Genomic DNA, 14,336 nt, shown 5'->3' on the forward strand with positions numbered 1-14,336 from the left:
ATTGTATGCAGGCTAACAGCCTCAATAAATATTTTAATGTAATATTTGAATGAATCATTCTCTATTGCACCTGTTATTGCATTTAACAAAAGCTATGTGCTAAAAGCTACCACTTCTGTAGATTTGTTCCTTTATTCCCAATTCTTTGATTCACTTCATCACTCAAACTTTGAAGTCAATTTCAACTACATTTGGCAGCCAGATTATGAGCTCCCTGAGAACAGCCAGCTTTTGGTATCTGCCTGTATGATGGCTTAAAACAGACCCCCAATCCTGAGTCTTTGCTGATGACACTGAGCCTATTCCCCCTTGCAGAGACAGATCAAATGATATTAAGTAAGGGTTTAGACCACCTCCCAAATCCTTGGAAAATGGGAAGATGTAAATAAAATAAAATAAAATACAAAACACCATTCCAGAGGGCTGTCATTGGAGTAGGTACTGGTTATGCTTTATTTACAAAATCCAGAGATTTGTACATAGCAATCTACAGGACAGCATAGGGCTGGTATCAGGAGGATAAGGGACATGCTCAGCAGGAATTGAAGATGCCAGCAAGGAGTCATCCCAGTTCCACAGGGAACCTGCTTCCCCTTGCCTGAGGAAGCCACCAGACCCCTCCAGGAAGAAAAGCAGCAGCAATAGCCAATCCAGGCTGATGTGATTTTTGTTATCATTAAGGCATGAGAACACAAGTGATCGGTGAAGGAGGAAAGAGGAGACCAGCAGGGGTTCAGCACACCATTAAAGGCCATCCTGCCTGGTTCTTTACTTCCAGCGCCCACCAACCTTGCCCTTGGCTCCTGCCTTCTTGCTGCTACAATGCAAAAGGAAAGAAAAACATGTCAGCAGGATGGAAGCAGTGGGGCTCTATGGCCACTCTGTATTTCTGACTCCTAGATAAGGTTTCAGCTGCTTTCACTTCTCACATATTGGGCACACCTGCCATTGACCACATCCTGAGGAAAATATTGTTAATATTGTGGAAAAATATTCCCCCTGGGCTCTTAGTGTGAAAGGTAGGATGTGCATGCCTGAAAGAGATGGACCCTTCCAGACTCCTGGATTATCAGGGTAGAAATCCAGGTGGTCTCCGAACTAAGCGACAGGTCTATGCAAGCACAGACTTGATATTTTCTGAATACAAATCTGCTATGCTCTGGATTTTAGGACTTAGAGCTCTATCTAGAGAAATTTGCTCGGTATGAAAGAGCTCTGATCAAATTCTCCAGATGCTCCATTCAGTAGTGGAGGCAAAAAGCTGAACACTAATTTAAATACAACTAAGTGCTTTGCTCTAGCAAAGTCAGGGTGGCTATTTATATCATGAAAGCAAGAGCCTCCAAAACAATCCAAACAACTTTTTAGGCTTGCTCTCATATCAACATCCCTGTCTTGTTCAAGGTCTGTGGGAGCAGTCCAGCTACACTCCCCACTCAAAGCACCTGAGGCAAACTCTCTCCAAGAGTTCTTACACACAGAAGGACAATCCTACATGCAAGCCACTTACCTTCTGCCTGAGAAGCCTGAACTCAGAATGGGGCTGGGCAGGAAGTTAGTTGAGTTAGATTCTGTACTAGTTCCCATTAGCAGCACCTTGGTTTGTGGGGCTCAGCACACCCCCAAACCCTTCCAGCTCACACACACAATGATGAGGCTGCTTCTTGAACCAAAGGACATGCAGAGTGTGGGGTTGGGGACCAAGCACAAGGTGATGGGGCCTTGCTGCCAACAGGGGCCTTTCTTCAGAACCGCTGGTTCCTCCATGGAGAAGAAAAACATGGGGACATCACACCTGGGGAGATTTTTGTTGTGCTGCCCCATGGATTGGTTCAAGAGCCAGCCATATTTACAGAAGGATGTAGCACAGTGACAGAGACACACACAGAGTCGATACTTTACCTTTGACCAAGATAGGCTTGGTATATTTGAAAAAAATTGATGGTTTGCATAAAAGAGAGTATGCACTTTCTGCTTATCTTAAATTAAGCTTCATGTCCCTTTTGCCAGCCTTTCTGAAGGTTCAAAACCTGGTGTAGGAACTGCATAGCTCCTCAAACAAAGACAGAGTCCTTTAATGTCCACAAGCACCTGTGATGTTTGATGTTACACCTAACCTTTAGAGTGTGCTTAAGGAGATTTAATAAAGTCTGAAACAAGAGACTCATTTGATATAACACACCGTCAGGCACTGCTTTGGAATGATAGTGTCTAGCGTGGATAGAAATTTAAGCACACAGAAATCTCATTAGCTCTGGGCATCCCAGTGCAGATTTTCATTTTCAAATGATGTCCTGGAAGAGTACCATGTCTTTTCGGGGAACAAGCAGGCAGTGGCCTGTTGTGGATGGTGTGGTAGCGCCCCACAAGAGCAGGAACATCCAGACAAACGCTGGCATCCTTCTGCAGCTGCACATTCTGCTGAGGTTTATCAGCCTACAGCTCTGTACGAAAATACCACGGGAAGGTCAAGCCTTATGTTTGGCATTACAAGCAAACCCCCAGTGTTACATTCATTTGATAAGTCAGGGTGTTTTGGGGAAGTGGGAAGGCAGTAACTGGTCACACTCTTGTCATCCCAAAGATATCACCGAAGACCACTGCTTCATTCCTGGCATAACTTAGGTAAAAAGATAGAGATGCACAGAGAAGAGCAAACCCACCACTGGAGAGCTCTCCTCCCTTTCTGCCCTACAGTTACTTCTCTGTGAGTGTTAGTTTTCTGCATTTGCTAACCCTCAAGCTGTGTCTACCCCTGGTATCTCAGAAATCCATTAAAAATACATAGAATAAAGATATTAGACTCAAAAAAGTAATTAAATAGTCTTGTGTTGAAGGAAAAGTGGGAGAGAGATGAGTGAAAAGAACTCACAAGAGTAATCCCATTATGTTAGTTTTGTTACACACCATTCTTTGTAACCTTAGCAACCACTTGTTTATCCTTCATAAACAAGGGTTGTATTCCCTCAAGTATTCAAAGCACCTCAGTCAGGTGTTTGAAAAGCCCAGCAATAAGCAGAGGAAATTTTTGTAGGTATGGTGTGAAGAAACATGGTTTGTTCTTGTTAGGTGTTACATTCACTTCAGTTTTCCCTTCATTTTCTCAATGTGAGGCAGGATGGGAGTGGCCTTTCCATCTCTAGCCCCATTTCATTGCAACAAGAAAATGTCAGTGCTGAGGCTGAAGTGACACATTTGAACACTGAGAAGATATCCCCAAGCCAGGAGCTAGGAAGGGGATATAAATACTTACTGCTTCTGGGCCTGATCGATCCGGTTTCTGAGGGTGACAATCTGCAAACAACATACATGACCAGGGTTTTTAGAGACAAAGAAACCTTGTTCCCTCAAGGAGAGGAGAATTTTACCTGCCAAAGTGCTCAAAACAGGCACCTGTAGGAGGAATTAATACTTTCTTGGAAATAAAAGCTCACCCGTGGTTGAAGGACAGAAATGTTACTTCTTGGCAATAAATCTGCAAACCACCTTCACATGTCAAGGGACAGAAGAACTAGAATTTTATAATCCTTACTAGAAGTGCTTCTACATATTGAAATTAATCTCCTCTGAACTCACATGTCAAACTGCAGGCAGGTGAACTGGAATGAATGTCACCTTGGCCAGCTGGAAAGCTCTCAGATGGCTCCATCACCTGCATGTTTCAATGTCACCTTCTCATTCTTCCCTTAATCCTGTACATCAGGTGTTTGTGTAAACCCAAAGATCTTCAGTGGTCTTTGGATGGGGACCTCAGGAATGGAAGATGGGTATCACATTCTGCTGGAATACCTTTTGCTGGCTGGCCCAGCAGGAGGTGAGGAGCTTGCAGCACTCACCACTTTCCCAGCCACTCATTTAATAAGAGAAGATGACCTGATGCATAGGAGAGGAAACACCTACCTTGCAGGGGATAAACATGTTATAATCTGACTTAGTAACTCAGTTTGGTCTGTAGGCCTGGACTCATTTCTGAAATCCTGGGACTCATGTACTGGAAAAGCCTTCAAAACATTAGGATGTGATAGAGACTTTTGCCCCTTCATCTTCTCATTTGTAACTGAGTCAGTGTTCAACTTAGTTTTCCTGGACTGAAGAAATGCCCTTGCGACGAGGTAACGCTTTGCTTTTGGTGCAACTCAAAATTCTGCACCGGCTCTGCCAAGAATTGATGACCCAAATTTTGAATATTCAAAGTTGCACTTGACATTCCCAGCGTGCAAAAAAGAAAAACAAAAGTCATACATTCCGGTTGTCCCAAGAACTGGTAATTCGTGGCTCACATCTTTCCATGGCAAACAGAAAAAACATAAGAGACTGAAATATTACTGGGAACAGGACAACACAAGCAAGGAAAGATCAACAGATCACTTGCTTTTATACTTACTTGTGGAAGTTTTAGTATTTGTCACAGCAATTTAAATTGCTGTTTTCCAACCAAGTCTCTTCCCCAAGTGCTGAGGAGAACCAGTTGTCTTCAGTTTGACCCAAGCACTTAATACTTACCTTCAGTCATAACTTTATGATCGTGACTATGACACTCACTCTCCAATGAAGCACCAAAGAGCAACAGACACTAGAGCTAAAGAATGGTTCTACTTCTCTGTGTCCCACTTCCTTTCTTTTTCTCTCCCTTGCATCCTTGCTTGTGTCTCCTTCATTCTCTTTCCTATTTTCACTTACCTTTCTCCTCATTTTTTTTCCTGCTGTCATCCTCCCTTTATTCTTCCACTTTTCCTCTCCCATCTTAGCTGTGCATTTTCCTTCCGCTTTGTTCATTCTTTGTACTTGGTCTCCTTGTTCTTTATGGTCTCATTATCATAGCATGTACCCCTCCCCTGGCACTGCCTTATTTCCTGTTTTTCCACACCCACTTGGCCGGTTATCATTAAGTATACTGCAGTATTCTGGATCTAGATAACCACGTGCCACAAGGTGGAGAAGCTTTCCAAACCCCATACTATTCTCTATACACTGTAGTCCAAGCTATTACACGTGTATCCCTAAGTTTCTTCACGTACCCCAGGTGCATCATGGTGATACTCCCATGGGTGTAACACCAGTATTCTGGATACAGAATTTTGGATAGGGAATTATTTTAAGGTGTTCTCAATAGATTACATGCTCAGTTCTTTAACCAAATCCCTGTTGGACACTCTACTCTTTTCCTAAATTACCACTTCACATCTTTTCAAAGAATGGAAAGGGAGAGAAAAAGGAAGTTAATGGAGAGACACAAGATCCATTTTTCTCTTTTCTCTCTGGACTTGGAGCCAAGTGCCAGCTCCCGTCTGGCGCCTGGCTCTGACCATGCGGCAGGCTCATGCATTTGGTAGCCTTTGCTGCTGCTGTTACACAGGCAAGTTCATTGTACTTACAACTTGGAAAGCTCCTGCAGCCTGCAACGCATTGTTAAAATCTAAGAGAGATTGAGATAGTTACATTGGTGTTGCTCACTGCCTGTCAGCATGTGTCTGTGTGATTGGGAGTTAAAAGGAGAGCGAGACAGAGAGATCCAGTAGGATTTCTCAGCCACTGACACTGACTAATGCGGGTGAGTGCCGCCCTATCCAGTGACTGTGTAAAGGGAACACGTCCACTTTCTGTTACCATATGACACTTCAGTCAGATGCTCCTGTCTGGAGACAGTTTTCAGTGACTCTAGAGAGCTCAGGCCACAGGTAATCTGTCTGGGATGGAATAAAACTTACAACATTCAAATTTTAAATCAAAGATGGATCTAAAAATATTACTTTGCAATGGAGGTGTGTGAACTGAGAGTTACAGAATTTTCAGGCCACAGTTACCTATGGATAAACGAGAATGAACAATGTTTCAGGAGAGGGCAGGGTGTCCATTTTCCATTGGGCACTGAAAACCTTAGAAGTGATCTATTCAATTTCAGCCTAAAATGTGAAATCCAGTTCAAGTATGTATGTTAGGGGAATGCAGTTCCAAGCATTTTGCTACATAAATATTGCACAGGGTCACTGGAGACCCAAATAATGTCACAACATGACTTTTGCCAGATAAATCAGAGAGTTTTTTACATTTTGGACCCAGTGCCATTAGCAAAATAGCCTCTCAACTCACCTCATATTTTTTCCTCTTGATCTGCTCTGTAAAATCATACTTTTCAGTCTCCAGCTGATATAGCCAGTCCCACAGCTCCTTAGCTTTGTCCCTGTGTTTTTATGGGGGAAGACCGAAGAAGCACATGACATCAGATATGTTCTATTGTTTTCACATCATTAATAATTAATTTTATTTAATGCCACTCGCACATCTTCCTGTAAACCCTCTGTGTTCTCTTAAAGCTACTCATCATTTTTAAGGTCACATTTTTCTCACCTTCAGATCTTTTAGACTTGCAGTCTTGTATGTGTCACACATTAACATAATTCCTCTAGTTTTCCCCCTAACTCTTAATAAAGGTAAGACTGCAGTGGAATCAGACAAGAAGGAAGGAGGACTCTGAAGGTCACCCAGATAAGCAGAGGAGTTGCCATTGTGCAATCTCATCTGTATCAGGGCTGAGGCGAGCCAACTTCATCTTTCAGTCATGTGTAAACTCCAACATGTGCAGTCCAGACTATCATCTGATGACTGCACCAGAGCACTCTGCTTCCAAACCTCCAGCCTTCATGGAGATCCTTTTCATACCTTAGCAGCATTAACTCACCCCTGGGAATGCTACAGATACCAGTCTGTAGGCTTGTTCAGCTAATCCCAGAGCTAGTCCTGTAAGCAACTAATCCTAATTAGCAGGAGAGGCTAACAGAGCTATGCCTGGAGCACAGCTAGAGGGCTACCAAACCATTTCAACACTTCCCTAACATTCCCATTTCTCCTCCATTCTCCAGGTTAAGCAAGGGCACAACTTAAGTGTGTCCCATGATGAATTTCAAGGAAGGTCCCCTCCTCTACCTCCTTTTATCACCAGAGAAGACTTCAGGACAGTGAAACCAGATATCAGTATCATTCCATAAATTAGGATAAACATGTTACCTCAGCTTGTCTTCGTTAAGGTGGTCAATGTTCAGGGGCTTGCGCCTCTCAGCCAGGACCTTCTTCTTCGTCTCTCTAGCTGTTTGCTTCTTCCCTCTCTTCTGGTCAGCCTATTTTCAGAACATCAATTAATGTCAGCATTCAGAAATTAAGCCTGAATGAAACAATTTCAACATTGGGCTGTTTTCTCAATATCTAATGAAGACTGTTCCCAGTCAACTTAATGGTTTAATGTTTTCATACTTCTTTCATCACTCCATTATTTGTACCTTAGCCAGATAACTGCTGTATGTTGCACCCATGGAGGACAGAGCCTTCTTCTTCTTCAGATCATCCTCAGCTTTTCTCTTGGCATCTTCCTCCTCTCTCCGTGCCTTCTCCTCCTGTGGAGTGCAACACACAAAACAAGTTAATCCAGGGCAGACTCCCAGCTTCCCCAGCAGCCAGTGTCAGTGCAGGGAATGTGATCAGAGGAGTACATTGATGAGAATTAGCGAGGGCACAAACAGCATCCTGTTTTCTGCCCTTGCTCTAGGAGAGTGGTCATTTCACCTCTGGACTGAGGTAGGCAGAACCTGTAGTTTTTCTGTCTATAGAGATCTCTCCAGTTGGATGCAGGGACAAGGAGAGGGAAGCAAAGACACTTACCGCAAGCCTTGCCTGACGCTCCTTCTCCTTCTCAGCCCGGATTCTCTGCTGCTCTGCTCTTTCGGCTCTGCGCTTCTCCTGCAGGGAGCAGTGGCAGAGGCAGTGCATCACCACCATGGCTCTACCTGCCTCCACTGCTGCACCCACTACCAAGAGCTTTGCTTCACTGAATGTGAGCCACCTTCTCTCTTTCTAGAGCATGCAGAAGGTCTCTTGTGCAATTCTCAGATATAAAACAAGGGGCTAAGAGGGGACAAATGAGGGGAGAAGCCATTTGATGATGACTTGAGCAGTCATTGTACATGACAGCGCAGCTTTCTGTCAAAGCAGTTTCAGCTTCTCATCTGCAGATGATTTCTCCATCTAGTACAGGGAAATGCAGTACAAGGACTCACAATTCTCTCCTTGAGGGCAACCAGCTCTTCCTCTTCCTTTCTTCTGGCTTCAAAGTGGCTGTCAATCAAGGCTTGCAGTTCAATCAGGTCTTTGTTCTGCCTTTTCTTTTGGATGTCCTAAAAAAGCAGGAAAACTCATTAAGTCCATATTGCTCTAGTATTATGTCCTGGACATTCCCAGCACTGTGCAATACACAGAGAAACATGGAAATCTATGGATTAACTTAAATGGCTGTTGGTGCAATCAGACACTCATCCATGCAACAGTCAAGGGCCCAGAAGTGTAAAGAATCCAAATCTCCCATTTCTCCACACCATGTCGTATCCCTGGCTTTGCTTACACATCTATCTTTGCATATACTCAGCTGCCTCCTCTTGGCTTTGTAATAGAAATCGTACCTAGAAAATATTCCTGCATTTTGGGCAAAGCAAATATTTCTGTGGAGGTTTTCAACACCAGAATTTCTTCATTTTTGTAGCAACTTGCTAGGAAAGTGTTTGGATCTCTACTTATTGTAATTTTAGATAGTTTTGCTCAGCAACAGATAAGGGCCTGCAACTTTCAAGCCATTTGCAACATGGCTTAGGGATCTGAGATGATCTTAGGGCTTTAGGGATCTGAGATCCCTAAAACACTTTATTTCTCCTCATAATGGCTTCAAAGATTCAAGGAGATAAACAAACAAACAAACAAACAAAAAAAGAAATACATTACTTCAGCTTAGTCACATTATCAGTGAATGCATTCAGATGTTTCAGGGAGCAGAGAGTAGCCTTTTGCTAAAATCAAATGGCAAGTCAACCATACTTTTGTCTTTGTCTTTACCCTCAGCAATATCCAATGCAGGAGGAGTTTTGTGGGTTTGCACTCATGTCTATTATCAGGTACAAAGGACTAACACAGCCAGTCTCAGGAATACTTACATCAAAATCTACTTTCTCACCCTCTGGTATTTTAGGAGCAGTTAGTCTGCAGAAAGTCAAAAACAAAAAGAAAAGAAAAATAAAGGATTTTAATCTTAAAGAATATGCAGCTTTTTTAAAAGCCTATCCTGCCCTGCCCTGCCCTCAGGAACCATGCTGACAAGGAGGAATGTTGGTGGAGATAGGGAGGGGTGAAGGAGCACATCAGTGGAAAACTACTGCAGAAAAGTCCTAAGGACCACTGTCCTTCCTGGAAGATTGTGCAGGGCAGGGAGTTATCCCTAAAACCCCTCTTTATTCCCAAAGCCTTTGGTCATTCCCTACCGCATGGAAAGGTGTTTGTCTGTGAGTCTGCCTGTGCAGGGCTGTACACTCCATCCTGGGCAGCTGGCAGAGTGGGAAGGAGAGGTGCTGGGGCCCAGAGCCAGAAGGAGACCTTAGTAAAGCTCAACTCAGCCCAGCCCAACTTTTGCCACCCTTTCCATTGTCAGAGATCCTGGATGGAGAGGGCAGTTTCCCAGCCATGTCCTCTCACACAGGAGAGTAAGCTCTCTTACTCTGGAGCTGCCTGTATTTTGGGGTATTGTGAGCCCTCTGCATCTCAGACAGTCCATGAATTCTCTGACTCTACCAGGAACAGGTCATAAGGCCCAGGCCAGTAACTGCTGCTAAGGCATCCTCTAAAGGAAGCAGACATCCTGGAAAGGCATGCAGGAGCAAACAGATGGATGTTCTGTGAGGCAGAGTTGGATAAAGGCTTCTGGTGGCCATTTGCCTATTAGAGAATCTAAGGGCTTCTGCTAGACCAGGAAAATGATCCCAGGGTTTTGAAACCCTGCCCGTCATACTTACTTTATTCTGGGCTTCTCCTCTGTATTTGGAAGGACGTAGCAAAACAGGAAGGGAAAAAGAGGAAGACAGTTAAAACAACAGAGATCACGCCAGCTGCTAAAGTAAAAGGAGGGAAGGGAAATTTAATCTTAGGGGAAACATACAGAGAAACTGGTTAAATCTCAAGCACTTCCAAAACAAATATACACACTCACACACCCCTTTTGCTAGGAGTGAATCTGTTTTTACCCTCGAAACAGAATTTGGCGGAAAAGAATCAAGAGACTGTATAAAATTCCCAAACGTAGCATCTGGAAAGCAGTGGTTTTATGTAAATGCAAAATTATTTTTCTCAAACCATCCTGACCAAAGCTCTAAGGAGGCCAGCTGGGCTGGAGGGTAGAAGAAAATGATGGCTTTTTCAATCAGCACTTTTTTTGTTAAAGTTAACTCAAATTCACAATAGCGTATCTCAGTGATAAACAGGCTTCACCAGTTTTGTTCAAATGCCTCACATGGAGGCCAGGAGGGGAAAACCTTTATGACACACATTTTCTCCAGGTTCACTGGCTTCTAAGACATCTCAGGACACGTGTCCCTGCGATACCTCAGTGCCTTGGGGATGATAACTTATTCTTCTGCACTGTGTGGTGCTCCTCAAACCCAGCTTGGAAAGGCCATCCTCTCTTAGCAAGCATCCTCTCCTGCTGAGGTACATGCACAATTCCCATGGGCATTAATGGGAATGATCTTTCCATCTCCAGGAGAGGCAAAATGCCCTGACAGGCAGGCCAAACCATCACAGAGACTGCCAGCCTGGGCCCTGTGGCAGTGAGAATTGTTCCTTTGCAACAAGTGACCTTTCCCTGGCTCTCAGACATGTGCTGGTCTTGTGAGTTACTCTCTTCACATTTGTGCTTGCCGTCAACTCCCCGCCCTGCTATTCTTTTTAAACTTTAGTTATTAACTCCAGCACAATGCCAGCAAGTTCAGTGCTGTTACTCTCACAAACAGAAATAAATTAAACCTATGTGTTTATTCTGGCTCATTCTCTCAGAGACCCAGGTTGACTTTCATAACCACACACTACATTTGAACTTTCAGGGATGCTGATGGATTCTGTGGTACAAGACTCTCCCTGTGTTGGCTCAGTGGGAGGAACTGAGGTAAAAAAGCTCACAGCCTACTGAATCTGGTAAAAAAAAAATTATAGTTGTAAAGTAAAAGTAAGAATAACCACTTCAGTAGCAGATGCATGAACCCTGTTATCGATGTTGTAATTCAGAAAGATATTAAATTTTTTCAAATGCTTATTTTTATCCAGCAGTTTGGGGACTGATGGGGGAAATTTGGAATAGCAAATAGAAAAAAAATTACAAAAAATAAAATTAAATATTATAAGAGGGGAAAATAGTAAAAAACTTACACTGGAAAAAAATTTATTGAGGCAATCAGATGTAAGGGTGTTGGATAACAAAAAATTGAGAATGGTTGGAAATGGGTTATTGAGATAACCAAGAGAAAAAATGTGAGAGATGTGTAAAAGAAATCAGAAACCAACATTTCCTTTTTTTCCACTCTTTCCCATACAAATTTCATTAATGCCATTTTAGGGGGTAGACTTTTCTCATTTACTGCAAGAACATTGCCTGCCAAAACATATCTCAGTTGAGGCCTCCAGATGCCAGAGCAATGCTAAGAAAATAAACAGCATGTAATTACAAATGTGTTTTAGACTGCTCCACTATAAAGGAAGTCCCAAATCACTGCCGAAGAAAAAATACCATTAGCCAACAGCATGCTTTTGTATTCCTCCACTTATTTTTTAATTTGTTTTGCTTTTCAAATAGCCAGTGAGCTTTTTAACATGTTAGCTAAATTGCCTTTTACCTGGAGAGAGGAAAAGTAATTATAATTAACCAGTCTATCAGGTATGTTATTTACACAGGATTTCCTTCCTTCATGACATACCCAGATAATTTTCATAGACATTCCTGTTTGGCTTAAAGCTTCCAGTTAGTAACACTTCAAAGAGAGGGGGGGGGAAAGAGTAGACAGGAAATAACTGGTTTTGTTTGTTGATCTTGGTTGCCAGGATCGACACCTGTGTGTCAATAAGTGTGTGAATTTGGTTTCAGCTCCCACCAAATCAGCACTCCAACAAACAATTGTAAAAATGAAAAAATAAGGTTAGTTCTTGAAATAAGAAATTGTAGTTAGAATTCTTAAAGGTACCTCCAGAAAACCAGAAAAAGGGGTATTTTATTAAAAATTAAACAGGAAAAAATCTATCCTCTGCAATGCATGACTCAGCCTTTGTCCATACTGTATGAACCAAAAGCAGTCCAGGGATGGGATTTATTTTGAAATGCCCTTTCTTTCAAGACACCGAGTCAAGGAACTGGGCCAAAATTTGTTGACAAGCAGGAATTATAGCAAATTCCTGTTCCTGTGGTGGATTTTGACTGACATTCCAGTCATTCTGACTGTGAGCCAGGGGCTGAGACAAAATCCCCACAGAGAACCCTGCCAAAAGAAGGCAAGAGACACTGCAAATCCAAATTCACTGCCCTGGTGATGAGAGAGTCTTTGAGTTTCTGGTTTCCGAAAGGCTTTGCGCAGGGAGAGGATACACCACCAAAACAGCACACCCTGCTTGCTCCTGCCCAGTCTTTAGGCATTCACACGGTGCTCTCCTTCTCTGGGAATCCATCTGAACTGCCTTGATTTCACTCAGAAATCCCTAAACAACCTCCCTTAATCCCACTTCTCAGGAGCAACACATCTAACTCACACTGTGTCCTTGGGAAAAAAAGGAAATCAATATGCTATTAAAAATAAAAGAAAAGAATGAGAAAAAGAAAGAGAGGGGCTCAGGAAGGTCCTCAGGGTACTTCCCTAAATTAAAAAAGAAGCCTGAAAAGCGAGCAAGAAAATTAAAATAAAAGAACAACAACAGAAAAAAACCTAACCTACAAAAGCAAAATTAAACAAAACAAGGAAACACAGAAAATGCAGGGTGTTTTCAAGTGACCTTGGGCTTTGTCTTTTGAAGCAGGTGCCTGGGTGTTCTGGGGGCTGGGGCAGTCAGGAAGAACCCAGTTACTTCAACAGCCTCTAAAACTCCATAAGAACTTTCTATATGTTTAAACTGGCCAGGGAGGGGCTAAGTTATCTTCTACAAGAGCAACACTGACCCTGCACACATTTAGGTTTGGTCCTTTCACATGAGTCTTGTCCCTGCCTGTGTGCCCCAGCACCCAAGTATTACAAGAGATGTTTAATGTGTAGCACAGTTGTAAGTGCATGGCTTGAGCAGAAGTTTACATTTCTGTAGATTCAGGCCTGGAGGCCATGACCACCTAAGGGTGTGTGGGTGATGCATGTCTATGCAGGGCTCAGCTCCATTTCCAAACACACCACTAAGATTTAAGAGATTCTTTCCTGATTTTTTGGAGTTATATTTTGCTGATGAGAGCTAGGACACAACAGATTCTGGCTAAAAGACAAGTCCAGAGCAAGCTTTTAGAGCTTGATTTTCACCATCTACTGTCCTAATGAGGATGTAGAGGCTTCTCAACACACTAATGACTCCCCAAGGGTGATTGGATATGCACAGTGAGCGATTCTTTGCAGCAGAGATGTTTTGGCCCAGTTTCTGAATTTAAAATAAAGCGAGGAACAAAACCAGACACATAAAAGAGAGTGAGATGTTAGAAAGATGACTTTGTTGTCTTAAGACAACACTGAGCTACCATCATTGTATTCGCCTTCTTCATTGGCTGTAGGTTGGAGGACAGAAGAAAAAGAGAAGAAGCACAGCAGTCAATCCACAACCAGCACTGTTCTAAGAGCACCTGTCCCCACTCCCTCCCTGTTATCCTGGGAACCTTGGACTCTCCGGAGATGGAACAAGAACAAGAAACAAGATGGAACAAGAAGGAAAACCACCTATTTGGTGATTTGACTTTGCTAACAAATGTCCCATTCTCCATGTTCATTGAAATTCATCTAGAGAGATCATTTCCCCCCCATACTCTCTTTTCTCTTGAACAATGTCAGTGGTTTTGACACTGTTTCCCCAGCACTGAAAGAGAAAAAGGAGGAGGGTCTGTAGGCACACCACATACCTTCCTCATGAGCTTCCTCTGCTGTTGTCATGGTGCAAGCAATGATGGAAAGACAGGAAATAGAAAAAACAAAACAGAACAGTTATTTAAAGCTCTTGGAATCCTGAAAAAGAGACCAGAGGAAAAAATAAAGGAATTAGTGAACTAAGGCAGGCAGAAAACTGGAGAGACTGTCAGGACTAGAAAATGCTGTAATGTTAAAGCAGCAGTAAGCATGGAGGTTAAAGGAGCTGTCTTAGCTGCAAATTATAGTTGTGGTTAATGTTTGTTTCTTTTGTTTTCTTCTCTTCTGCTAGCCCAGGACTCCTGTTCTCTCCCTCTCTCACACACATACACACTTTGGTGTTGCACCTAGGTGGAGTAAACCAGAAGTTGTGTCACATACCTGGCTCATGAACTTCAG

The 14,336-nt window shown here is 42.9% G+C and overlaps 1 protein-coding gene across 33 annotated transcripts in view; it reads right to left on the reverse strand.

Moving 5' to 3' along the window:
• Positions 1–429: 429 nt before the first annotated feature.
• TNNT3 (troponin T3, fast skeletal type) overlaps positions 430–14,336 on the reverse strand; it is a 30,091-nt gene continuing 16,184 nt past the window's right edge. For 10 of the 33 annotated variants that reach the window (XM_041481033.1, XM_041481023.1, XM_041481018.1 and 7 more), the window contains 10 exons: positions 13,934–13,954; positions 9,825–9,843; positions 8,973–9,018; positions 8,049–8,165; positions 7,654–7,731; positions 7,275–7,388; positions 7,006–7,115; positions 6,091–6,181; positions 5,376–5,416; positions 430–817 (listed from right to left, as the gene is read on the reverse strand). In XM_041481033.1, the coding sequence (XP_041336967.1) occupies positions 769–817; positions 5,376–5,416; positions 6,091–6,181; positions 7,006–7,115; positions 7,275–7,388; positions 7,654–7,731; positions 8,049–8,165; positions 8,973–9,018; positions 9,825–9,843; positions 13,934–13,954 (686 nt within the window). In that variant the 3' untranslated portion in view covers positions 430–768. Of the gene's footprint in view, positions 818–3,253; positions 3,295–5,375; positions 5,417–6,090; positions 6,182–7,005; positions 7,116–7,274; positions 7,389–7,653; positions 7,732–8,048; positions 8,166–8,972; positions 9,019–9,824; positions 9,844–13,933; positions 13,955–14,318; positions 14,331–14,336 lie in introns of all 33 variants that reach the window. The other 23 variants (XM_041481026.1, XM_041481017.1, XM_041481013.1 and 20 more) reach the window with 4 other exon arrangements.

The sequence above is a fragment of the Pyrgilauda ruficollis genome, unplaced genomic scaffold, assembly GCF_017590135.1.
Source record: "Pyrgilauda ruficollis isolate IOZ18807 unplaced genomic scaffold, ASM1759013v1 scaffold55, whole genome shotgun sequence".
Taxonomy (NCBI): Eukaryota; Metazoa; Chordata; class Aves; order Passeriformes; family Passeridae; genus Pyrgilauda; species Pyrgilauda ruficollis.